The 27,714-nt window shown below is 46.3% G+C and overlaps 1 protein-coding gene across 1 annotated transcript in view; it reads left to right on the top strand.

Annotated features, from left to right (window-relative positions):
* Positions 1-16,293, top strand: part of LOC311323478 (gasdermin-E-like) — a 30,143-nt gene extending 13,850 nt beyond the window's left edge. The window contains exons 2-10 of the mRNA XM_084455714.1: positions 3,185-3,428; positions 3,731-3,938; positions 4,173-4,344; positions 13,598-13,676; positions 13,978-14,100; positions 14,234-14,364; positions 14,464-14,515; positions 14,646-14,716; positions 14,879-16,293. Of these exons, the coding sequence (XP_084311840.1) occupies positions 3,209-3,428; positions 3,731-3,938; positions 4,173-4,344; positions 13,598-13,676; positions 13,978-14,100; positions 14,234-14,364; positions 14,464-14,515; positions 14,646-14,716; positions 14,879-15,100 (1,278 nt within the window). The 5' untranslated portion in view covers positions 3,185-3,208 and the 3' untranslated portion in view covers positions 15,101-16,293. The remainder of the gene's footprint in view (positions 1-3,184; positions 3,429-3,730; positions 3,939-4,172; positions 4,345-13,597; positions 13,677-13,977; positions 14,101-14,233; positions 14,365-14,463; positions 14,516-14,645; positions 14,717-14,878) is intronic.
* The last annotated feature ends 11,421 nt before the right edge of the window (positions 16,294-27,714 follow it).

Below are 27,714 nucleotides of genomic sequence, written 5' to 3'. Positions count from 1 at the left end.
CCCGGCACGGCCTACAGTGTCCACGACTGGCTCTGACTCAAGGGGGTGGAGTCTCGCCACCACGCCACGGACACCACAACTCAGCCCTTGAGTGGGCTAGAGACACATGATCTTCACAGGTGGGTGCATGGAGATTGCCAAGAGGTCACTGTACTGTCCCCTATGGGTTGTGACCCAAGGGGGCGGAGTCTTTCCACCACGCCACTATCCACGCCATGGACCACAGAACTCTGCCCATGTGGTCTAGAGACACACGCTCTTCACCGTCTGGTGCATAGAGATTGCCCAGTGGTCACTGTAATGTCCCGACAGGCTTTTAAGCTATACATACATCATTCATTCCATCTTTCAGCTTTGACAGTATTACTCTATTGCTCATCTTTCAAGCTAAAGGCTCAGTTCAAGGCTTAAACTACTCAGGTTGAAAAGTTTAAAAGTATTTAAGTTCTTAGCTTCATTAGGTAATGCAGTTCCAATTCTGCCAGTTTCACATTTCAGCTAAGCTTACAGGTTTTCCAGCCTACAAGCTTTTTATCAATACATTCCATCATTTATTCCATGTTTCAGCTTTGACAGTATTACAGTTTATCTTCCAGCTTTTGTAGCAATGTATTTAAGCTTTTAGCTTATTTAGGCAATGCAGTTCAGATTCCAACTCTCCCAGTTTCATATTTCAGCTAAGCTTCCAGGTTCTTCAGCTTCCAATCTTTTTAGCTATACATGTATCTTCCAGCTTTTTTAGCAATGTATTTAAGTTCTTAGCTGCTTTATGTAATGCACTTCAGCTTCCAATTCTGCCAGTTTCACAGTTCAAATGAGCTTCAAGGTTTTTCAGCTTCCAGGCTTTTTAGCTTTCAGGATTTTCAGCCGTTCAGGTGTGATGCATTTGACATTTCATATTTTTCATATTCATGCATTTTCAGCAATGCTTTTGCTATTCCGTTCAGCTGCTCAGCATTCACACGCATTTTCTGCAGGAAATGCAATTTTCTAGTTGTCTCACGTTGCGCTCACACGCTTGCGTTTGATGCGTGTCCGTCAACGTGTGGCGGAAGGTGTGTCTGCCGCACGCAACAACAACCTGGTTGAACGTGTGGCGATCGTCTATGCATTGTGGTTGAGGCAAAGTGAACGTGGTGCCCTCAGGTATTGGGTACATCCTATCCTGCAAACAAACAGCGATTGTCCTCCATCTTGGTATCGAAAAATGTGAAAATCCCGCCTTGCGATGACGTCTTTCTCCGTCAAGACACTTGGGGAAATATTATTTCTTGAAAGCTGATTGGCTTGGGGGGACAAAATCTTCAGCCGTATGAGATATTTTTGATTGGCTAACTGTTACTATCCCGTTGTCATGTTCACGCTTTGTTGAATGCGCCGGAAAGGGCTGAGAATCTATTGCCCCTGGGCTAAGGTCTCATTCACAGAAGAGAGATATAAACAAACAGAATGGTTTATATTTTATATATTACACGGTATTGAACCACCAGACCATAAATAACTTTGATGACCACAACTTTTTGTAAATGAGTAATTATTATGTGTATATATAAAAAATAAAAAAAACTTTCACTTTTCACCATCGCCCTTTATTGACCAGCCGCCACTGGTTTATAGCCTATGGGAACATGCCCATAGACTATGTGTGTCTCAAAGAATGGAATCAGCCTATTAGAATTGCACAGGAGGGCGCAAGGCGGGGTTTAAGGCCCCGGTGGGGATGACTTTATGGGACTATACCCCAAACCTCCACACGTTCATCCTTTCACTCCAATCTTTTTATCCCTTACCTTTGTCCAGAAACAGAAGTTGAACCAATTGCAGCAAAATAGCTAACGTTACAGGAATCATCAGTGTAACCGCTTTAGCCATTGACCGCTGCCATTAATGTTATGGAAGCTCCTGCTAATTGTTGTGAGCCCATGAGCTAACTGGCTAAACTGCTCTTATTGTGCAGGATTAGCATTGGAAGCCTTGGAACTGATGTGTCCAAGCGACAAGACCTGAATAAACCCTTAATTAATTAATAAAGACATTATTTCATGTCATTTCAATTCACAGCTGTTTCAGTGGCATGACTAGCTTCCGTCCTACCAGTCCTGCACAGAAACAAGCCAGCCACGCACATAAGCCTGGTGGACCTGGCCTGGTTCCATTCAGACGCTAGTTACACACACTCATGTGGTGTCGTTCGTGGTAGCAGTGAAAACCAAAGTTTTCCTCCCATGACTTAAACGCCTAAACAGCCATATATTGACTTAGGAGGGTCGCAGAAACGCGAGATTTAGACTGGGACAAAGCTCTCGACTTCACGAATGTATCTACTGTAGCACCAATTCAAGTTCAAGTTCTCAAGCTCTGGTTAAAGAACAGACAATGCTTTCTCTATGGGAGTGTGGAGCCTCTTCCATTCATTGACATAAAACCTGAGGTCTACTTTGTAGTGTGTAGCCTACAGTACATGTTTAGCCTGACAACCTACATTATAGTCACAGTGGCTTGATGTGCCCTCACAAATGTTCTAGGCTGTTTGCTATTTAGAAATAAATAAACACAATGAAGTCAGATTATGTAGGCTAATATAGTTAGGCAGACAAGCTAATAAAGCACACATTAGTGCATGGAAAATTCACCAGAATGCAGGAAATGAAGCTTTTGATGCCCCAAATTTGGCCCTGTTTAGGGCATAAAGGGCCTGCATGTTTCCTGTTGGTCTCCCACCTATTGTGTCTCTTCCATGCCTCCTTGTGTCCTACCTGAGAGTGCGTTATTGTCTGTCTTTTCTTTAATTTCTTTAATAAATCCACAAGCGCATTATGTTACCTATATGCTTACATTTGATAGGAGTGATCATGTAAAATCGCATTTTTGTCCCCCACCCAATGAAATCAACTACAATCTACTCTACTTTCTAAATGCACAGAGTACAAAGTTCAGAGCTGTGCATGTAGCTCTTTTGGTGGTTGTTGTAAATGTTAGGATTCTCGAGGTATCAAGATTAGGTGCATTGTGGGTACAATTAACATTGGTTATATTTCACAACATAGATCAGATGACTTTTGTTTGGGTAGTTCGATCAAGTTGGATAGATCAGACATGGATGCTGGATTGCTTAATTTCAGACATGACATAAACTGCATGTTTGTTGTTCTAATGTGTCATGTGTAATGTTATTCCAACCCAGGTTAGCCCTGCTTTCTCACCAGTGATGTTTGGGAAGTCTACCATGAAGTTTGTCCATCACATTCAGGGACACAACTCAAAGGGTCTTATCCCCAACACCTCACTCGACGACTCCAGCAAGCTCCTGGATTCCACCAGGTCCTATCTGGTTATCAAGACCAAACCGAGATGGCCATTTCAGAAACCCAATTACCGGGTCTCTGACTATACACTGGGGCACCTGATAGATGACCTGCCACATCCAGGTAGGCTGTTAGACTGAACAAACTCCCTTGAACAAACTCCCTTAAAAAGAATAACTTCTAACCAGGCTTGTAAGCCAATAGTATTATGACTCCTGATCGCTCCCGCCTCCCGACATACCATGTGGTAGCGATGTCATAATACTATTGGCTCACGAGCCTTGTTAGAGGTGGGAACCAAACCTCAGACAAATGGTTCTTTAAAAAAAAAAAAAATTGTTAGGTGTCTCACCTATGGGATATGGGATATGGATACGTTCATGTGTGATACCTTAGGATACCTCTCTCTCCACATTCTTCCTCAGAGTGGCTAATAACCAAATTCTTGGATAATTATGGACACTTGAGTGAGAAGAAATCTACTGCGAAGATCAGTGGAGGAGTACCGTCTGCTGGTGTGGAGGTGGTGGGGCGGGACAACACTAAGCTCCAAGCATCATTTGGGGCGCTGGAAAAACATGAAGTGAAGGACGTAGTGAAACTGAAGAGGTCTATTAAACAGGCCATTATAAAGTATGTAAAACGTGTTTTATTTACAAACCTTTCTCCACAGCTACTATATGACAACCCCACTTTAATTATGTACTTCCTTTATGCTCTCTCTCGTTCTGTCTCTCTCTCTGTCTCTCTCGCCCTCCTTTAACTCCCAGCTCTCTATTATTCTCTTATTCTTCCTCATCATACAGTATGATATCACCTTTTCACTGCAGGGCAATAACAGTGTTCTGAATCCGAATCCTCTGTTAGAAAAACCCTGCGACCTGACGATGTCCCTGAGCTGGAGAAGGGTGAGACATTGTTTCTGGTGAAGAAGAAGATAGTGACCACCACTGCCTGCAGTCTTGGAAGTGTTGACCAGGTGGACGCCGGCATCATGGCAAAGGGGAAGGCTCAATTGGCCCAGTTGCTTGGACACGTAGTGAGTCATGGACTTTGTGTCCCTGTGTTTCAATGCATATGTACTGCATTATCCATATTTATTTACTGTATTTTTTTTAACCTGGTAAATATATGGTAATTTTACTTATTATTGGGTAATTACCACTGGTAATAAGTAGGTAAATACAAATGAATTACAGATACTAAATTATCAATTATTTACCTGGTAAATGTATGGCTAATTGTAGTATGTTATTGGGTAATTATAAGTAGTTAAAATAATAATAAGTAGGTAAAACTATAGCTGAAATACTAAGAAAAACCTCCACTATCACTCATGTAGCGTATAATGGGGAGTTTGGACCTCAGAAGAGGTACTAACTAGATGGAAGAGTATTTAACTCACCCTTTTTGTTAGGAAATGGCAGGCTAGGTAACCCCAAGGCAGACACAGACACAGGTTATGCTCAAAAAAAATGATTTACTGGTTCTTTACACCGAAATAACACAAAAACGGACAAAAACTTGGCTTATAGTTCTCCTCCAACTGGGCTAAGAGTCCTTCACAACCTGGGCTTGGGGTCCTCCACAAACAGGGCTGAGAGTCCTCCACGAACTGAGTAATCCACAAAAAGGTGATGGCAGCAGAAAGGATCCTCAGGCAGCTGGAGAGGCAGGCGTCACAAAAGTGTAGCTTAAACAACGATCTGGCACCGAAGGGAAGGAGCCAGGGATTTATATAGGCCTTCAGCTGCTGATGAGGATTGGGAACAGGTGTGCTTGGTAGGTAGCGTTGATTGCCTTCCAGGCATACCAGAGCAGGGAGGGGCTGGGAGGAGACAGAAGGCAGAGGACACGGCTGCCGCAGAGAGAGGGGGCGTGACAGTACCTCCCCCACAACGGACGCCTCTCGGCGGCCCACTGGGGCCAGCCCCCTGGGAACGGTTGAACTCAGTGATGAGGGACGGGTCCAGGATCCACCTACGAGGGACCCAGGAACGCTCCTCCGGCCCGTAACCCTCCCAGTCAACCAGGTATTGCAGGCCGCGACCACGGCGACGGACCTTCAGCAGCCTCCGGACTCTGTAGACCGGGCCATCGTTGAGATGGGTAGGCGGCGGGGGAGCCACAGCTGGAGGGGACAGGGGGCTGGAGGCAACTGGCTTGATCTGAGACACGTGGAAAGTAGGGTGGACACGCATAGTGGAGGGCAACTTCAGGCGCACCGCACTAGGATTGATGATGGCCTGTATCACAAAGGGTCCCACATACCGTGCCGACAGCTTCCTGGATTGTGCCCTCAGGGGCAGGTCCTTGGAGAGGAGCCATACCCTCTGACCAGGTCTGTATCGGGGTGCTGGGGAGCGCCGCCGGTTGGCCTGCCGTTGGGTCTGGATGGAAGCCCGAAGCAGGGCCGAGCGTGCTTTCTTCCAAGTCCGATGGCAGCGTCGCAGGTGGGTCTGGACCCAAGGAACCGAGATCTCGGCCTCCTGAGAGGGGAATAAGGGGGGCTGGTACCCCAGTGAGCAGAGAAACGGAGACATACCGGTAGAGGACTTGGTTAGAGAGTTCAAGGCATACTCCACCCAGGGCAGTTGGGAGCTCCAGGTCGTGGGGTTGGAGCTGGCCACACAGCGAAGTGCAGCCTCCATCTCCTGGTTAGCGCGCTCCGTCTGGCCGTTGGTCTGGGGGTGATACCCGGAGGACAGGCTGACTGTAGCTCCCAGGGCAGTGCAGAAGGCCTTCCAGACTTGAGAAATGAACTGAGGACCCCTGTCGGAGACTATGTTAGATGGGATGCCATGCAAACGGAACACATTAGACACAAGAAGGTTGGCTGTCTCCTTAGCTGAAGGAAGCTTGGGGAGGGCGGAGAAGTGGACGGCCTTAGAGAACCGGTCAACAATTGTTAAAATGACCGTGTTACCATCCGAGACGGGCAGGCCGGTTACAAAATCCAGGGCTATATGAGACCATGGACGGCTGGGGATCGGCAAGGGGCGCAGGAGTCCGGAGCTGGGTCGGTTGGTGGTCTTGTATTGAGCACAGGTGGAGCAGGCTGTGACAAAAGAACGGGTGTCCTCCGCCATGGTGGGCCACCAGAACCGGCGCTGGATAAACTCCAGGGTGCGCCGGATCCCAGGATGACAGGTCAGCCGGGAGGAGTGTCCCCATTGAAGGACCTGAGACCGGACTGAGGAGGGGACAAACAGACGGTTAGAGGGGCCCGAACCAGGGTCGGGTTCGCCTTGCTGCGCCCGGGTAACTGTGGACTCAATGTCAAAGGTTAGAGAGGCCGCAATGCAGGTGGGAGGTAGAATGGGCTTAGGTTCAGCCCCTCCTTCCTCTGTGGTGTACTGGCGAGAAAGGGCATCGGGCTTGGTGTTACGAGCCCCGGGCCTATAGGTCAGAGTGAAAATGAACCTGTCCAAGAAAAGGGCCCAACGACCCTGACGGGGGTTCAAGCGTTTGGCTGCTCGAAGGTAGGTCAGGTTTTTGTGGTCGGTCCAAACCACAAAAGGGTGCTCAGCCCCCTCCAACCAGTGGCGCCACTCCTCCAGTGCAGACACCACTGCCAATAGCTCTTTGTTGCCCACATCGTAGTTCCTCTCCGCGGGGTTGAGTCGTCTGGAGAAGTAGGCACAGGGATGAAGCTTGTGGTCATGGGGGGAACGTTGGGAAAGGATGGCCCCTACCCCACTGTCTGAGGCATCAACCTCCACGATAAACTGCAGGGCTGGGTCCGGCTGGGTGAGAATGGGTGCAGAGACAAACCGGCTCTTGAGGTCTCTGAACGCAGCCTCAGCCTCCGAGGACCACCTGAAAGGCTTGGAGACGGACGTCAGGGCAGTGAGGGGTGCAGCAACACGACTGTAATCCTGGATGAAACGGCGATAAAAGTTGGCAAAGCCCAAAAAACGCTGCAGCTGCTTACGGGTGTTGGGAGCTGACCACTCCGTCACGGCTGAGACCTTTTCCGGGTCCATCTCCATGCGCCCGGGCCCGATGATAAAACCCAGGTACCGGATGGAAGAGACATGGAACTCACACTTCTCTGCTTTCACGTAGAGCTTGTTCTCCAGTAGTCTCTGCAGGACCAGACGCACGTGTGCCCTGTGCTCAGCTGGGGACTCAGAAAAAATCAAGATGTCGTCCAAGTACACCACCACAAACCGATCAATCATGTCTCTAAGAACATCGTTCACCAGAGCTTGGAAAACTGCAGGGGCATTAGTCAGCCCAAAAGACATGACGAGATATTCAAAGTGACCAAGCGGAGTGTTGAAAGCTGTTTTCCACTCATCTCCTTTGCGGATACGCACTAGGTGGTAGGCATTACGTAGGTCTAACTTTGTAAAGATGGTAGCATTGTGGAGGGGGGTGAAAGTAGAATTGATAAGGGGTAGCGGATGCTTGTTCTTGACTGTGATCTCATTCAATCCCCGGTAATCTATGCAAGGGCGCAATGACCCGTCCTTTTTTCCCACAAAAAAGAAACCCGAACCCACCGGAGAAAGAGACGGCTTGATGATCCCGGCCGCCAGGGAGTCCCGGATGTACTGCTCCATAGTCGCTCGTTCTGGTCGGGAGATGTTGTACAGCCGACTGCATGGAAGAGAAGACCCAGGTTTGAGTTCAATAGCACAGTCATAAGGGCGGTGGGGGGGCAGGGACAGGGCAAGATGCTTACTAAACACGGGAGAGAGACTGTGGTACTCCTCAGGAACCCCAGACAGGTCTGGAGGCTCCGGCCTAGGGGCAACTGCTACATCAGCTGGGGTAGGGGCAGAAAGCAGGCAGTTAGAATGGCAAAAAACACTCCATGACACGATGGTTCCAGTCTTCCAATCCATATGGGGGTTATGTGTCTTCAGCCAAGGAAGGCCAAGCACCAGAGGACATAATTCACAGTCAATTACATGAAAACTGAGTGACTCACGGTGGTTGCCTGACAGCAGCAGATTGACAGGACATGTGGTGCGATCCGTCCGGTCCACTTCTCTTCCAGAGAGCCCTTTAACACTCATGGGGTGAGGTAGGGGGAGGGTCTTTATACCCAGCTGTGCGACCAGCCCACGGTCGATGAAATTGGCGTCCGCGCCAGAGTCAATGAGGGCAGGTAAGGTGGTGGTCTGGGTGGGGCTGGAGAGGGTTGCCTCAAACTGAGAGCGGACGGGAGCAGTGACAGCTGCATGGCTCATCAGTCCCTCCCGGTGGACTGACGAGCTCCTGCGTTTCCCGGGATCCGAGGGCAGGCGTCCCTGAAGTGGCCTGGTTGACCGCAGTAGAGACACACCCTGGCCTGCATGCGGCGCTCTCTCTCCTCACGGGTCAGACGGGATCGACCCACCTGCATGGGCTCAGTGCTTGCGTCATGTGGACTACGCTCGGACGACTCCTGGGGCCGCGGAGGCAGGGCTGGATCACGGGTGGCAAAGTGGAGTGCAGTGGGTCTGGAGGCTCTCTCCCTGTGGCGCTCTCTCGCCCGGTTGTCCACCTTGACGGCTAAGGCGATCTGGTCATCCAGGTCCTCAGGTTCCTCCTGGGCGACGAGCAGGTCTTTCACTGTCTCAGAGAGGGCGTTCACAAACACCCCTTGGAGGGCCTCCTCATCCCAGCCAGTCCCAGCCGCGAGGGTCCGGAACTCAACAGCAAAGGCAGCCACGCTTCGGTTCCCCTGGCGGAGTGAGAGTAGTCGCTTGGCAGCCTCCTTGCCCCGGACCGGGTGATCAAAAACCTTCTTCATCTCCCGGGTGAAAGACGCATAAGAATGGCACACTCGTGACTGCCGCTGCCACACTGCAGACGCCCAAGCGAGGGCCTCTCCCTCCAGTTGGCCAATCAGATAGGCGATTTGCGACCGCTCAGTGGGGTAGGAGTTGGGCTGAAGCTCAAAAATCAGAGATACCTGGACCAGGAACCTCTCACAAGCACCCAGGTCCCCTGAGTAACGCTTTGGCGCTGTCACGGGGGAATCCCGTTGGGGAGAGGCTGAGCTGGGGGCTGGCACCGTGGGACTGGGAGCCGATGCGGCCGCAGCGCGGTTAGCGAGTTCCGCCTGGAGAGCCCCAATTGCTGAGGAGATCTCACTGAGAGATCCCGCAATGTCACCCAGAGCCTGGTCATGTTGGCCCAGGAGGGCGCCCTGGCTGGCTATGGCGTTGAGTAGGGTATCAGTGTCTGCGGGGTTCATCGGGGCCAGATCGTAATGTTAGGAAATGGCAGGCTAGGTAACCCCAAGGCAGACACAGACACAGGTTATGCTCAAAAAAAATGATTTACTGGTTCTTTACACCAAAATAACACAAAAACGGACAAAAACTTGGCTTATAGTTCTCCTCCAACTGGGCTAAGAGTCCTTCACAACCTGGGCTTGGGGTCCTCCACAAACAGGGCTGAGAGTCCTCCACGAACTGAGTAATCCACAAAAAGGTGATGGCAGCAGAAAGGATCCTCAGGCAGCTGGAGAGGCAGGCGTCACAAAAGTGTAGCTTAAACAACGATCTGGCACCGAAGGGAAGGAGCCAGGGATTTATATAGGCCTTCAGCTGCTGATGAGGATTGGGAACAGGTGGGCTTGGTAGGTAGCGTTGATTGCCTTCCAGGCATACCAGAGCAGGGAGGGGCTGGGAGGAGACAGAAGGCAGAGGACACGGCTGCCGCAGAGAGAGGGGGCGTGACACTTTTGAGGGTTATCAATATCTGAAAATGTGTTTCAGCCCTCCGCCCTTCGTCAGCGTTTTATTTTTTAAAGGGCTGAAACACGGGCTGACGTGTCTGTTCATTATCTGCATGTATATGTGCATTAAAAGCAGTTAAAACGTATGAGAGTGCAGATTTCCCCCCTTTTTTGTTAAAGTTACAGTATTCTAAAGTGTTACCACAACTTTTCACCTAGGTTTAGCAGGAATCTGGAGATACGCTGACGGGTGTTATCTTGAAGGTACTAAGAATCACTGTATGACTTATACAAATGTGTGCAGTACGGTTCACAAGGACATAAAACAGACTCTTATTATGCATCTCAAAATGTGATAATTGTTTAAATTATTAAAAAATATATATATTTATTTTAAAATTAAAAAATAGTTTTGTGACACAAGAAGTGCCGTACAAATTTGTGGTTGTGGGCTTGTGATAATGTATTGGTAAGCTTTTTAAAATGTTGCATTTTACTTGATTTCTTATCTTCATCTTCTTTTTATTGTTTTATCTTCCATCTTATTTTCCCTGCTTTTTGTTAATTTTGTCTTTTCATGTGAAGCACTCTGCATGTAAATTCTCTGTTGTAAAGCACTTATTGAGCTGCATTTATTTGTATTAAAGGTGCTATACAAATAGAAGATAAAGATTATTATTATTAGTAGTAGTGATAGTAGTAGTAGTAGTGGTAGTAGTAGTATTAATAGAGGTTTTTCTCAGAATTGGTTGTCTAATTTCATCGTTAGTACACAATCTGAGTTATTACTCCACTAGTATAAATAATGTCTGGCTGCATCACCGATTAACTAGCATTTCAGTGGCATAGCTGGTTATATTGGGGTCTACCAGGCGGGAGACCAGGGTTCATATCCACCCCTGGACAGTAAAAATACACGAGTTCAAATCGGTCACACTGATACAGAGGAGTTCAAATCGGTCACACTGATCATCCCTTTCCATGCAATCAAAAACTTGTACCATATACTCTGTAATGTTACCAAGTAAAACATGACAGTTTACTCAGTAAGTAATCTGAAACTGTACTGTAAAAGGAAGCCTTGTTTGTTTCCATGGTATTACCAGGCTCTTACCATGTACTTTGTAATAGATTATTCTCCTTTCCATACCAACCTAAGTATTTCAGCTGTATGGTATTACCAGGCTATTACTAGGGGTGGTTCCAATTAATCGATTAATCATTCAAGATGGTCAAATACTTTTTTTGGGTCATTAATCGATTTTGGTCAAATTGTGGTCATTCACTTTTTTCATTCAAATAAACACGTCCTTTAAAAAGTAGTTAAATTGAACTGAACTAATGTTGTGCATCATCCGTTCTTTAGCGCTATATTGATTGGAATGGGGGCTAAATTACAGCGTCAAAAACAATGGAATTCTGGACTTTTTTAAAAACGGAATCAAATCTTTCGAATGTCGGCTAAAAAATGATTAAAGGAGTAGTAAAGGGAAAATGCATGTTTAGTCCTGTTTTGAGGTTACTTATGATCATATACAGTGGTTCAGCAAAACGTTGACAAAACTAGCACTTTTGAGAAAGTCTGATAATTGCTCTACCACTGTTTTGGTCATACAATGGATGTGGGTGGGCACTGAAAAATCATTCAAAAAACATGTTAAACTCTGAATTTCAAAGACAAGATAGTTAGTTGGCGTTCTGACATATTATTCGCCATAAAGTAAGATTCTAGTTCATCTGGAAAGGCTTTTTAAAATATTTAACATAGAACTATTTAGTCGCAGCACATACGTGTGTAAACTTCCGCAAATTAGGTAGCCTAGCAACATAAACAATAACATTAGCTACCGTAAGTAGTTCCGCTTCCTGAATCCCCTCTGCGGATTGATCTACACATCCACAACGGTCGCTTCAATACAAGTCAATGGATTTCATAAAATGATCAATAAAACCCTACAGGATTCATACTTTGAGGCGAATTTGATGTCAGATCACCAACGGACACCAATTACCCCCTTGGTGAGCTTCTTGTCTTTGAAATCGAGAGTTAAACATGTTTTTGAAAGATTTTTCAAGGTGCCCACCCACATCCATTGTATGACCAAAACGGTGGTAGAGCAATTATCAGACATTCTCAAAAGTGCTACTTTTGTCAACATTTTGATCTGAGCCATTGTATATGATCATAAGTAACCTTAAAACAGGGCTAAACATGCATTTTCCCTTTACTACTCCTTTAATCGTTCATACCACCCACTGATTAATTAACTATGAAAAATGTGAGTTGTGCACATCCCTAGCTATTACCAGGCTCTTGAAATTTGAAATGTATTTAAAGGATAAACCCCTTAAGATTAAACAATCTTGTTTTCAAGGGGGTCCGGAAGTCACAATACAAGCCTATAGTATACAAAACATAAAACTAACAAAACAGGACGTTCAATCATTCATACATAGGCTACATACAAACATATACGAGGTGCGACCGAAAAGTCCCCGGATTGTGTCAGTCAAGCTCATGGCTCTATTTGAATTGAAAAACCCTTGATATCCCTTTGTTGCCATATATCTCACGACTATTCTGGTATAATATCGTTCACCTCACTCAATCGGTGCTTCTGTGACAGGCTGTGTGTCGCAGGGGTAGCTTGTCACAGTTGTGCCACATTTCTCTACCAACTCCCAAAACTCAACAATTATATTACAATAAAGAAAGTACAGTCTCAAAACATTTTTATTACAGAATCTGCAGAGAAATTACACATTGTCCCCCTCAAAGTAGTCCCCCCCAGAGTTAATGCACTTCTGCATTCGTTTTTGCCACCCATGGAAGCACTTGGCAAAGTCCTCCTCTTTGAGCCCCCTTAGTTCCCCACTCACGGTGGCTTTGATCTCTTCCACAGGGGTGGGGAGTTTTGGGAGTTGGTAGAGAAAAGTGCCACAACTGTGACAAGCTACCCCTGCGACACTCTACAAAACAGCTTGTTACAGAAGCACCGATTGAGTGAGGTGAACAATATTATACCAGAATAGTCGTGAGATATACGGCAACAAAGGGATATCATTGTTTTTTCAATTCAAATAGAGGCATGAGCGTGGCTGACACAATCCAGGGACTTTTCGGTCGCACCTCGTATACAAGGCTCCGTCCATCAAACCATCAATTTCCCTGAGGATGATATAGTAAATAAATAAATAGTAAATAAATAAAGATAGATATACACATAGCTTTACAGTAAGTAATTTCAATAATGATACAAATATTCAGTATATTTAAAATAATTAGAAACAGGAGCAGGTTGACTGAAGGTGAGTGAAGAGAGTTGCTTTGAAGGTATGCATGGAGGTGATGGCTCTGAGTTGGGTGGGTAAGCCAATCTTACCATGTACCTTGTAATATATTATCCCCCTTTCCATACCAACCAAGTATTTCAGCTGTATTTACCTACTGTACTTATTACCAATGCTAATGACCCAATAACATACTACAATTTACCATAGATTTACCAGGTAAATACTTAGTAATTAGGGCTGTAAAAGGAAGGGTTACCTTTTGTTGTTGTGTGATATTTTGTGCATTATGGTGGATAATCTTTGGTGTTTGTTGAGTCAGGCTCATTCTAGGTCTGAGGAGGGTTCCATGGTGATTCCGTGTGATACTGTCATTGCCTACAGTGTTGAAGAGCTTAAAGGTGTGTGTACAAAGTTCAACTTGTGTGCATTTGTAACCAAGTTGAATTGGTGAAACATAAGATACTTCTCTCAGTATAAATACCAACCACCCATGTATGAGAGGTGATCATGGGTGTTTGTAACTAAGTTCGAGGACCCAAGATCAAGCCCATCATATGGCAAGTGAGGGTGGAATCAGTCCTGACAAGTGACCCAGTGAAACCTCTGACAAATGTGGTGTTTGAATTGTATAATGACTTAGAGTAACTGTTAACATGCTTTATTCTGTCTGTCTGTGTTTGTGTGTGCGTGTGTATTCAGACCTGAAAATCATGTTCCGCACCAACATGGATGATGACTTGGAGATGGACTGTATATCTGGTGATTTAAAGTTCTTGTTGGAGAAATCTACATCCCAGGATACCCTAGAACTAGTATGGAACGGTGAGTTCTTGTCATGTTAGTTTGCACAGGTGACTCAATGGGTAGTTGATTGACAATTCCTATTGTCAGTATGTTACTTTCATCTCCCTGAGTGTTGAGATCACTTAATGCCCTCCTGCTCTTTCTTTCTCAGCCTTGCAGGAGTCTGAGGTAGATCTTCATCCATTAGCTGGTCTCCCACAGGAGATCAAATCATCTCTGTTTCTACAGCTTCGTGAGGGTCTAAAGGACAGGACGGTCTCCCAAACGCTTCTAGAACACACGGTTAGAGACATTGTACCTGACCCTGACAATGTCGTCTATATCAAACACAACCCGACACTCACTCAAACTTAAACATTGTGGCCTGTGTGTGTGTAACAGGATGGGTCTCCTCATGAATCTGCTGTCCACCTGCTGGTCAGTGCCTTTGAAGGTGAGAGACGGTTCCACACTCACTGATGATGTCATCTCACCTCTAACCTCATCTTGTTTCCTAAGACATAATTTCCCCTGAATTTAGATTGTGTGTGTGTGTGTGCGTGCATATGTGCGTGGTTCCACAGAGTTGCCGGATGGTGCTCTGGATATGCTGGCTACATGCAGTCCTAAAGACCTCCAGGCCCTCGACACCCTGGTCAGTCTGTTAATCATTATTACAGTGCCGTTCTGTAGGAGTTACTCCAGCTCCATACCTTATTCCCACAGTTGTCTTTGTAATGCACATTGCTATTTCCTTCAATTAGAATTATATATCTACGCTGTCCTCTAGCTTCCTTCTCTACTTTATCTCCCCTAGGTGACTGGAAGGAAGACTAGTCAGCCCGTCTCTCTTGAGTCCCTGCCCGACCCCCTGCAGGACTGTGGGGAGTTCTACTGGGCGACGCAGATCCTCTGCTCATCCAATGAAACACTGCGAGACATGCGGGATACCCTGTGGGAGGAGACCGGAATCCACCCAGCAGTGTTGCTATTGGTCCTGTGCATCGCTATCCGAGGGCTCGCCTCTGTGTGTGGTTGAGCATAGCATGTGCAGATGTGTGTGAAGGCACTATTTTATTATTATACCTATTGTGTAAAGGCATTATTTTATTATAATACATATTGTATATTTCATATTGTTATATTCTTAGTGCCATTTGTTCAGGTGAAGAGAACAGTAGGATGTCAAGAGTTAATTACCACAAGTATTTGATCACAGTTTACAATTCCTCAACTATGATCAGAGACTTGGTCTGGCCATTTGGGTGTGGGGTTCAGTAATAAAGCTTGGTTCAAAGGCAGGTAGGAGGGAAGATGCACTTAGGAGGTGCCCACTATTTCTTTCTTTATTACTCTCAAAACTATTTTTAGAATTCATGGGTTTTATTGTTTTTTAGTTATCTATGTTTTTATTCCTAATTTTAGTCCCATTGAAATGCATGGTCAGGGTTTTTCCTGGCTCAGAATGGGTGTTTGGGGGGTGATGCGGACACTATTTTTATGTCGTAAGAGAAATCTCCCGACATGACACAAAATGGATATGAAGACAAAACGTTACTGATAACCTGTCTATTAATTATCTCGATTACTAGTGGTCCAAAACCATGGACGATGCAAGAAAGGGATGGGCTGCACTTGAAACAAGCTGTTAAACACATTTGGAGAGGATTTGAATTGCTATTGTTATTCTCAAATTTGAGCATTTTGGCACTGGTGATTTTCCTTTGGCTCTGGCTAAAATCTCTTTGGAGGGTGCCAAAAAATCCTCTATGCAGGAAAAACCCTGATGACTTGCAATACCTGCCGGCCACCAAATCCATGCCAGAGGCATTGTTCTGGCCTCCATATGGAAGACTGGAATAGTAGTGAATGCAGAAGAGCCAAGGATGTACAGTATGAGTGAGCAGAGCAATAGCAAAGTGGAAAATGTCTGTAATCTCTCCATGGAAAAATAATTTCCGCAGTACCTGGTCAACTGCTTTAAATATTGTTGCTCCACTAAAGGTTAAAAGAGGTCAACTGACAGAATCTCCCCATGATTGATTAATACCAGTGTTAATGAAATTAAGAGGAAATGTCGGGCAGTTGAAAGAAAATGGAGGAAAACTATGCTCACGGTTCACTATAATACAGTGCATCCGAAAAGTATTAATCTCTTCACTTTTTCCACATGTTATGTTACAGCCTTATTCCCAAATTGATTAATTACAATTTTTAAATAAAAATTCTACACACACAACCCCTTAATGACAGTGAAAAAAAGTTATATTTTTATTTGCAAATGTATTAAAAATAAAACACTCAAATATCACGTGTGCATATGTATTCCCACCCTTTACTCAATACTTTGTTGAAACACCCTTGGCAGCAGTTACAGCCTCAAGTTTTCTTGAGAATGATGCTACAAGCTTGGCACACCGATTTTTGGGCAGTTTCTTACATTCTTGAGATTCTCTAAAGTTCCATCAGGTTGGATGGGGAACATCGGTGCACAGACATTTTCAGATCTCCAGAGATGTTCAAATAGGTTCAAGTCTGGGCTCCGGCTGGGCCACTTAAAGACATTCACAGACTTGTCCCGAAGCCACTCCTTTGTTATCTTGGCTGTGTACTTTGGATCTTTGTTCTGTTGGAAGGTGAACCTTCGCCCCAATCTGAGGTCCAGAGCGCTCTTCATTAAAGGACAATGCTCGTTTTTGACAACCTGGACCTTATTTACAACATATTATAAGACGTTTGATTCACCGAGATCACTTTGGTGTAGTTCGGAGGCATGTAGAATAAATTTAAAATCCAGCGCGAGCCAGTATATCATGTAATGGCGGTGGTCGGGGCACTTAGAATGCAGTTTCTAAAAATCTATTTTCTGCCGCGAAACGGTTGTTTTCATCAATCTGTCTTGATGAATCGCTAGTTGTGCTTACATAGAGCATATAGGCCTGTTGTGGTTTTTCACATGCCTAGGCCTGTTGTGGTTTTTCACATGCCTCTGTAATACAATCTTTAGAAACGTCTTTCGAAACGAAATAGCTTCCTCACTTGCCCCAGCACGCATGCGCACAGCGTGCTGGAGCAACGATTGCGCGCTGTGCGTATGCGTGCTGGAGCAAGTGAGGAAGCTATTTCGTTTCGAAAGACGTTTCTAAAGATCATGGCATGTGAAAACCACAACAGGTCTATGTTCTATGTAAACACAACTAGCGATTCATCAAGACAGATTGATGAAAACAACCGTTTCGCGGCAGAAAATAGATTTTTAGAAACTGCATTCCAAGTGCCCCGACCACCGCCATTACATGGATATACTGGCTCGTGCTGGATTTTAAATTTCTTCTACAGGCCTCCGAACTACACCAAAGTGATCTCGGTGAGTCAAACGTCTTATAATATGTCGTAAATAAGGTCCAGGTTGTCAAAAACGAGCATTGTCCTTTAAGGATCTTGGATATTGCTGCATTCATTTGCCCTTGTGACTAGTCTCCCAGTTCCTGTTGCTGAAAAACATCTCATGGTCAGGGTCCTTTAGAGGCCCTTTGGCAAAATCCAAGCAGGCTGTCATGTGCCTTTTACTGAGGCCACTCTACCATAAAGACCTGATTGGCGGAGTGCTGCAGAGATGGTTGTTCTTCTGGAAGGTTCTCCCATTTCCACAGAGGAACACTGGCACTCTATCAGAGTGACCATCGGGTTCTTGGTCACCTCCCTGACCAAGGCCCTTCTCCCCCGATTGCATAGTTTGGCTGGGTGGCCAACTCTAGGAAACGTCCTGGTATAAATGATGGAGACCACTGTGCTTGTTGGGACCTTGAATGCTGCAGAACATTTTTTGTACCCTTTCCCCGATGTCTTGGAGGTCTATGGACAATTTCCTCTGCATCATGGCTTGGTTTTGGTTCTCACATGAACTGTCAACTGTGGGTTATTACCACTTTATATATAGTACAGTAGACAGATGGGTGCTTTCCAAATCATGTCCAATCAATTGCATTTACCAAAGGTGGACTCCAATCAACCAATCACTAATCTAATCACTGCCAAAGGTGCCTCAACAAAGTACTGTAATCTAACCAGCCCAGTACGGGCTCTGTCGGTACCCAGAGAACACACACAACAGAGGTAGAAAAGTACAAAATCACCTTTATTTGGTTCAAGCTAAAATGCATGAATTCATGGGCAGTTAATTCATAAACAATCAAAATGTATAAGGGATACCCTATACACATGGCCAGGCCGACTAACCCACAGGGGGTGCCATTCTTCAATGTGATCAAAGACTACAACCATGGGATAAACCACACTGATCACCGCACTAACAGTGTAGCACTACAATTATATCAGGTGCCTCGCGGCACTTGTGGCACGGCACGCCCAAACGTGATAGCATGCAAGAAAAATTGCTACCCCCAGCTGGGCACAGACTAACCTGGACCAGAGAGATATAAGCCCCCTTGACACGGGTTTGTTGGTAGGACCTGGCGTGGTGTTGCCCTTTTACACAACCTAACAGCAATGTAGGCCTACTCTCATACACCTAATGGGCTACATCAACAGGCAATATGCATACATGATTACATCCCATTAAAGATGGGAGTATTAGAGAAAGAATCAACGTAACTCGCCCGAGAGACGAGACCCCCCCGGGGTCTGAGCTTACGGCACCGTCCAATCCCCGGGAGGAAGAATGACGAGTTGGCGGTGCAGATCAGCGCACGGCGACAGGCCGAACACTGGAAATCGGCTGGAGAGCCGGCGGCAAGCACACTCCCATCAGTCCCATCAGTCCCAGCCCTCACTACTAAGAGGAGACGCCTAGCCTCCTACAGCAACAGGTAGACGCTCCCCTGTCTGGCTATCTTCGTCGCCGGTAGCCCTTTCACCTACGAACGACACCACCCTCCCAGCACATGAGTGTGTCGCTCGCAGGACAGACATAAATGTTAGGTATCGGCAGCTCCAGCTACCCCGAACAATTCTTGGCTCTGCCCTTTTATACCAGAGTCCAAACGAGTGTTGGCACCTGTCCTGCATTGAGCAATCGTCCATTCAATTAACCAGTTTGTGATTGCGCAATGCGTGTTCAAACCATTCCCTCCCCCTTGGTTCATCACAGTAGTAAAGGGTCTGAATATGACTTATTTTTAATACATTTGCAAAAAGCTCTAAGAACCCTTTTCCACTTTGTCATTATGGGGTATTGTGTGTGTAGCCTACTGTAGATTGATGAGCGATTTTTTTTTAAAATCTCGAATAAAGCTGTGAAAACGAAATGTGGAGAAGTGCATTTCAAATGCACAATCTTCTTGTGGAACAGAACTTCAAGGAGGCCAAAAACGTCGAATCATCACTTTATTGAGCATGCCTACCACAGGGGTCGAATCTTCGGCATTACTAAAGGCGCCGAGCTTATATGTCCTGGCTTCAGGCCAAATATCACATGACAAACAAATTTGCATACAAATAATGTTCATCACCACATATGGTCACAAAAGATCAACTAGTCTTCTGAATGGTCAATGTATCCGCTGATCTTTGCCCCCCCCACTTCGGACACGGGGGTTGCTGGGTCCTTCCTGGGATCATGTTACAAACTACTCACTTCAAGGGTGACCTTTAGGTCACGCTGACTCGGAGACAAAGACAAAGGAATGCTGAGGACAGTAACTAACCTGTTAAACTCCTTAAGTTAACACAGTTCCACCTAAAGTGAAGTTTATTCATTATTCTTAATAAAATGATTACTACATGAGAGTAATACAGTATAATTGATGTAATACAGTATAATACAGTATAAAAATATACTACAGAAGTGAACGTGAGTGCTTTCCGGATGCACGTGCATATTCTATACTGTATACACATGATGCACGTATGGATGTACTGTATATAGTCATTATTTTTATGCTTACTGATAATACTGAGGAACAAATAAAGTTCTAGGCTACTTGCAGGGCTGGACTGGCCATGTGGCGTACCGGGCAAATGCCCGGTGGGCCGGACCTACTTGTGGGCCGATCTAAAAAAAAAAAAGAGCTAACGAACGGCCCATTGGTCCATTTTCTATACTGACACTGGGCTGGCCCAATCATATGTAGGCCCCACCCCTCCCTCTGTTAGTTTCAGGTGTCATTAGCGTGGGCCGTTAGAGAGCCAACTGGCCTGGCCCGCAGTGAATGGCCTGTCCCCCCGGCAACAAATCGCGCTGCACCCCCCCCCCCCCCCCCCCCCCGTCAACAATTCGCGCAGCACCCCACCCCCCGTCAACAAAACGAAACTGAAGGTGTTCCATCTCGCGTCGGCTCGGCTAGTGGCCTGACTGGGGCTACATTGCCCGGCAGGAAATATTCACCCAGTCCAGCCCTGGCTACTTGACTTCTAGCCAAGTCGCCTAACCGCATCCTCGGCTGAAAGTGGGTGGGGATTTCCGAACCCCTCCCTTTGAACGCACTTTGACGTTTTCCAGATGTCTTGCTTTTAAGCGATAGGTCTAATCCGGAGTTTATCACATTCTATGACGCCGTGTTTCGTTCAATTAGAGCTCGTTTTAATCGAAAATACGGTAGGCTATCCTTATAATTGGAAGCACTTGAACGCACCATAAAGTGCAGAGCGAAACATCATTCAACTTCTTCACGTCTTCGGCGACGTCTACATTGTGTGTTGGAAAAGGTGAGTAGCGTACGAGAAGCAGCCTATCCTATTTGGTGTCAAAATTCCAATATGCCTATAGACTCCTAGGAGACAAATCCTATGCCATCTACAACAGCGTATGCCTTATGGTGCATTCGTTTATAACTGTGAGGTGCGACTTGCTTTGAATTATTAAATAAAACGCCGCATGAACTCGCACTTCCTCGTCGCAAATTCGGATATGTTTCTCAGCCCCTAGTTGCCTGCTGATGTCAATCTAAATTACATACATTTTTGCGACTTCGCTATAGTTCGAATGCACACAGGTCGGAGGTCGGTATTTTGCCACTTGCGACCACCTCCGACCACAAACGAATACACCATTATCGTGCCCGAGGGAGCAACGAACCACTGGTCTCGCCGTCTCACTTGTAAAGTCGGGACGTAATACTAATCTTAAATATCAAACATGTTTGATATTATCGGGGCCGCCCCGATGGGTCTGCGAGCCGATCGGGAGGTATAAGATTGGATCTGTAAACCCCTCACATTACAAGATCATCTGGGCCGATCATCGAGATCAATCAGCCCCGACCAACGTTCCAGACCAGATTTCTCCTCCGATTATCGGGAGGGGTGAATCGGGGAGAAATCGGCCCAAAAATCCTGTAGTCTGAGCCCGGCATTAGAGTTATCTATTTTACTCACCCTATGATGAAGGGAGACACATGGGATAAGTGGTAAGCACATTTATGTAAAAAAAAAAAAACAGTTTTTGCCATTCAAAGTGAGTTTATGTTCAATGTTTCATTATTATTGTGTCTGAACAATTACAGACAAGTCTGAACAAATCTCACACATATGTTTGTGCTTTACGAAGCTACAATACGAGGCTATATACTGTTAGCATGATGTTGGCTCTAACTGCTGGATGATACAAGTTTGTTCAAATGGCGGGGGTGGGGTAATTTGTGCCAAAAGGCCTGGGTTAAGTTAAGTGCCATTTTCCCCCCATGTATGTATGGGGAAAAAATGTTTGGTCCCCCATGGTGTCACATGACTTGCAATACAAGCTTGGCCACTACTCCAAATAGCTTCAATGCCCAGGGCCGCGTTTCCCAGAGGCATCGTTAAGGCATCGTAGCGCTACGTGCTTCTTAAGAACGTCGTTAGCTCCACCTCTAGGTGGCGATGCGTTTCCCAGAACCTTCTTAAGCCAAGGTATACCTTGGCTACGAAGGCTCTGGGAAACAGCTCCACCCAAGGTACATCGCAAATCGCCCTTAGCCTACGATGTACCTTCCGAAGATACATCGTTAGCCTTCCTTGGAGCCGAAGCGCTGTTTCCCAGAGCCTTCTTAGCCAAGGTGTACCACAGCCAAGGGATACGTTACGAAGGGCGGTCGGACCCCATCGTTAGTGTACCTTGGCGATGCGCTCCGTTCATCCCGTCATAGTTTTAGCTCGATTCGAGCGAAATTGCACTTTGAAAAAGGAGAGTTGCAATACAGCAGCGCACATCTATCTATCCTACCTGCGCGATTCACATCATTAGTGTACACAAAATACAAAGAACTTGAATGATGAACAAAATGTTATGGCGCCTACAGAACCCATCATGGAAATGTTGTTTTTAAAAGTTTTATTGAGCCAAGCAACATATACGACTATCCATAGCCTAATATAATCCACTTTGTGAACAACAACAACATTTTCTTATGTAAAGGGATAATTTGATGACATGACTTTTCTGGCTGTCTTTATTTATTGTCAGACAGATATCCTGGCGAATCGATTAATCCAATGAGGCCATCTAGATGAATAGTCAAATATCCTCACACACGCTCCAGAATATTGTAGAAAGCCTTCCCAGAACAGTGGAGGCTGTTATAGCTGCACAGGGGGGACCAACTCCATATGATGCCTATTCATTTAGAATGGGATGTCATGAAAGTTGTAATGTGTAGGTGGCCCAATACTGTTGTCCTTATAGTGAACTTTGCTAACATATTCACAGTATTTAGTGATCTTACAAATGCTGTTTGTTATATTGTGTGCCTTCTCCAAAACCTCTACTGTTGTAATGTGGCAAGAAACAAAAAATATACAGGATAAAGGGAACTTGTTTAATATTGGTTGGGAAAAAACATGGGCAGGTTTGTTCTTCAGACCTTTGTCCTGTAACAGGCTGTCTTTTTCCGGGGTGGGGTTGTTAGCCCCACGCCCAACCCCCAACCTGGAGGGCCAGTTGTTGCTTTTCGTCTGGCCTCTACCCTGAACCTGCCCGGCATGGTTGAACCTGCTGGGGGGTGACCCCCCACCAATATAGCCTTCATGGTCATGGAGGCACACAAGCCTTCCCACCACGACAAGGTAGCAACACGTAGGAAGGATGAGTGGTGTGGTGAGTGTATGTAGTGTGTGTGCGCAGTGTACTGTAGTGGGTGGGCAGTGTGTGGTAAGTGTATGTAGTGTGTGTGGTGAGTGTGTGCAGTGTGTGTGGTAAGTGTATGTAGTGTGTGTGGTGAGTGTGTGTAGTGTGTGTGTTAAGTGTATGTAGTGTGTGTGGTGAGTGTGTGCAGTGTGTCTCAGGCATCTGCATCATCTGCAAGGGAGGAAAATTCAATTAGTGACATTGAATGGAATGCATTCAGAATGTGAATAGACAGAGTATACAAAATACACACTTAGCCTACCTGGAGTTGGCAGAATGATGGACACTGATATGGAGGGCCACACAAACTGTGCCTCTGCTAGGGCCTGCTGCCTGTTCTGCAGGTCCAGCCTCTCACGCTGCACACCCAGCCTCTGCCTCCCCACCTCCAGGAGCTCCTCGCTGCAGTCGCACCTCGCATCCGTGGTGTTCAGCTGCCTCTCACGGGGGGCGGGGGGGGGGGGGGGGGGGAAGTCATGGGGTGTGTGGGGAGAGCGTGTCGACGGGGTGGAGCAGTCTGACTGCGCTGGGGTCTCCTCTCCAGAGGACTGGGAGGCTTGGGGTGATTCAGCTGAGGGCTGGGAGGCTTGGAGTGATTCAGCTGAGGGCTGGATGTTGGAGGGGCCCTCTCCAGACTCCAAATCAAGGCCACCAGTGATGCCTTTGGAGGCTGTGAGGCCGATGATCGATAGGGCCTTCTCCTCCTCCGGGGTGAGGGAAGGCATGGTGCTCTGCCTCTCGGCGCACTGCCGCCCCCCGGCTTTTGGCCTGACTGGCGAAGTCCTGCCATTTCTTGCTGACGACTGTCCACTCCCTGGGTGGCCCAGGAGTGGAAGCAGCCCTCCGCGCTGCAATGCTCGCCCATGCAGCCTTCTTCAATGGGCTATATGCACAACTCCAGTATGCTACTTCCTGAAATTAGACATGCTTCTTTATTTCCTGTCTTACACTATTGGATGAAATGATTATTCAGGAATAATTCGTCAGCAAGAAATGGCAGGACTTCGCCAGTCAGGCCAAAAGCCGGGGGGCGGCAGTGCGCCGAGAGGCAGAGCACCGTGCCTTCCCTCACCCCGGAGGAGGAGAAGGCCCTATCGATCATCGGCCTCACAGCCTCCCAAGGCATCACTGGTGGCCTTGATTTGGAGTCTGGAGAGGGCCCCTCCAACATCCAGCCCTCAGCTGAATCACCCCAAGCCTCCCAGCCCTCAGCTGAATCACCCCAAGCCTCCCAGTCCTCTGGAGAGGAGACCCCAGCGCAGTCAGACTGCTCCACCCCGTCGACACGCTCTCCCCCCACACACCCCATGACGTCCCCCCCCCCCCTCCCAACGTGAGAGGCAGCTGAACACTACGGATGCGAGGTGCGACTGCAGCGAGGAGCTCCTGGAGGTGGGGAGGCAGAGGCTGGGTGTGCAGCGTGAGAGGCTGGACCTCCAGAACAGGCAGCAGGCCCTAGCAGAGGCACAGTTTGTGTGGCCCTCCATATCAGTGCCCATCATTCTGCCAACTCCAGGTAGGCCAAGTGTATATTTTGTATACTCTGTCTTTTCCCACACTGCATGCATTCCATTCAATGTCGCTAATTGAATTTTCCTCCCTTGCAGATGATGCAGATGCCTGAGACACACTGCACACACTCACCACACACACTACATACACTTAACACACACACTGCACACACTACATACACTTACCACACACACTACACACACTCACCACACACACTACATACACTTACCACACACACTGCACACACTCACCACACACACTACATACACTTACCACACACTGCCCACCCACTACAGTACACTGCGCACACACACTACATACACTCACCACACCACTCATCCTTCCTACGTGTTGCTACCTTGTCGTGGTGGGAAGGCTTGTGTGCCTCCATGACCATGAAGGCTATATTGGTGGGGGGTCACCCCCCAGCAGGTTCAACCATGCCGGGCAGGTTCAGGGTAGAGGCCAGACGAAAAGCAACAACTGGCCCTCCAGGTTGGGGGTTGGGCATGGGTCTAACAACCCCACCCCTGAAAAAGACAGCCTGTTACAGGACAAAGGTCTGAAGAACAAACCTGCCCATGTTTTTTCCCAACCAATATTAAATAAGTTCCCTTTATCCTGTATATTTGTTGTTTCTTGCCACATTACAACAGTAGAGGTTTTGGAGAAGGCACACAATATAACAAACAGCATTTGTAAGATCACTAAATACTGTGAATCTGTTAGCAAAGTTCACTATAAGGACAACAGTATTGGGCCACCTACACATTACAACTTTCATGACATCCCATTCTAAATGAATAGGCATCATATGGAGTTGGTCCCCCCTGTGCAGCTATAACAGCCTCCACTGTTCTGGGAAGGCTTTCTACAATATTCTGGAGCGTGTGTGAGGATATTTGACTATTCATCTAGATGGCCTCATTGGATTAATCAATTCGTCAGGATATCTGTCTGACAATATATAAAGACAGACAGCAAAGTCATGTCATCAAATTATCCCTTTACATAAGAAAATGTTGTTGTTGTTCACAAAGTGGATTATATTAGGCTATGGATAGTCCGTATATGTTGCTTGGCTCAATAAAAGTTTTAAAAACAACATTCCCATGATGTGTTCTGTAGGCTGACATTATTTTCATCATTCAAGTTAATTGTATTTTGTGTACACTAATGATGTGAATCGCGCAGGTAGGATAGATAGATGTGCGCTGTATTGCAACTCCCCTTTTTAAAAGTGTAATTTAGCTCGAATCGAGCTAAAACTATGACGGGATGAACGGAGCGCATCGCCAAGGTACACTAACGATGGGGTCCGACCGCCCTTCGTAACGTATCCCTTGGCTGTGGTACACCTTGGCTAAGAAGGCTCTGGGAAACAGCGCTTCGGCTCCAAGGAGGGCTAACGATGTATCTTCGGAAGGTACATCGTAGGCTAAGGGCGATTTGCGATGTACCTTGGGTGGAGCTGTTTCCCAGAGCCTTCGTAGCCAAGGTATACCTTGGCTTAAGAAGGTTCTGGGAAACGCATCGCCACCTAGAGGTGGAGCTAACGACGTTCTTAAGAAGCACGTAGCGCTACGATGCCTTAACGATGCCTCTGGGAAACGCGGCCCTGAGCTGTTCGTGGGGGCTTGATTTGGACAGAGCAGTGGGAGAGGTGCAGAATAGGAAGTCCATAGCCAGTGGCAAGGGACATGAAGATCTGCAAGGTAATGCATGGGGACCTTGTACCAGGGACCTTGCGATCCCCAGCCGGCCGCTCTACGTCCCAAGCTACGTGCCACCCCGCAAAGTTGGCTAGCATTTGTCTCCTAGTAGCATAGAGCTGGGTGGTAACATCAACTACAGTACATGTGTGAAGTGTTTGTTTACATGTAGCAAAACTATTAACATTAACGGCTTCAGAATTCAGAAGGTAACCGTAAAAGGAGTCCAGAGGCCAAATAAATCCTGTGTTAACCACACATCTTGATAGGATCATTCATGTAAAATCGCATCCATTTTTGTCCCCGACCCGATGAAATTGAGGGGGCCAGTTGACCCCTGTACTTTTAGTGTGTGTGTGCATTAACCTGTGCGTGCATGGCTTTATTTGTTCGTCCGTCACATGTGTACCAGAGACGAACCTGATGCGGAACTCGTTTCCATTGGAAACTGTTTGGAAAAGGGCAGGCACTTTCTACTTGGCAGGTCATTGGATGAACCATCTGTCTATCACCGTCTGTCACACACTAACTTCAACCGCTCCTCGCTGTCATAAACCCACCCAGCGTAGCTTTTGTATTTCAAATTCCTCAGAAACAACGCTGATTGGCGAGATCGTTTTATGATCTGGCACAAACGGATCTCTATGGAAAGTATCCTGACTGATTTGCGAGAGAAACAGAATGTGAGCTCGCAAAATCAGGATGGTCTCACGAGGCTACAGTAACAAACTGCTTGGTGTCTGAGTAAAAGTATAACCTATTCTACTCCAGCCCATCTACTTTCTAAATCCACAGAGCCAATGTACAGTACTACTACTTTCCAGAACTCACAAGTGCATCTCCTTTGTAATAAAAGTGACTAAGAGCATAATTTAGTGCGAAAGGCAAAGTGCAAGAATAGCAAACTAAAAATACAATACTTCAGGCATCTAATTTCATACCTACCAGTAACTGAAGTCATAATTAAATAAAAACCTTAATCCAGCAACATGGTTGTATGAGAAAGAACAATTTATGCTTTTTCTGGTGAGAAATAAATAGAACATTATTATTCATCCATCTCTTTTTATGTAAATTAACATTGATTTGTATGACTGGTGCTATAGAAATAAAATGGCATTGACATTTGTCACCAACCAAATAACTCATACAATATGGCTGTAGTCTGGTGGTGTGGTTTTGTTCAAGAGCTCTCACAGAGGCAGATGCTACACACAGCATTTTTTATGTGGATTACTGTAATATAATATAATATAATACCATATGTAAATCATAAATAAAGATATGGAAACAGTAATAAACTGCATGTCTGAATGTCGTTCTAATGTGTCATGTTTCATTTTATTCCAACGCAGGATATAGCCAGCG

This window comes from Borostomias antarcticus (genome assembly GCF_949987555.1).
Source record: "Borostomias antarcticus genome assembly, chromosome: 21".
NCBI lineage: Eukaryota > Metazoa > Chordata > Actinopteri > Stomiiformes > Stomiidae > Borostomias > Borostomias antarcticus.
This window is presented reverse-complemented; position numbering and strand designations above follow the sequence as displayed.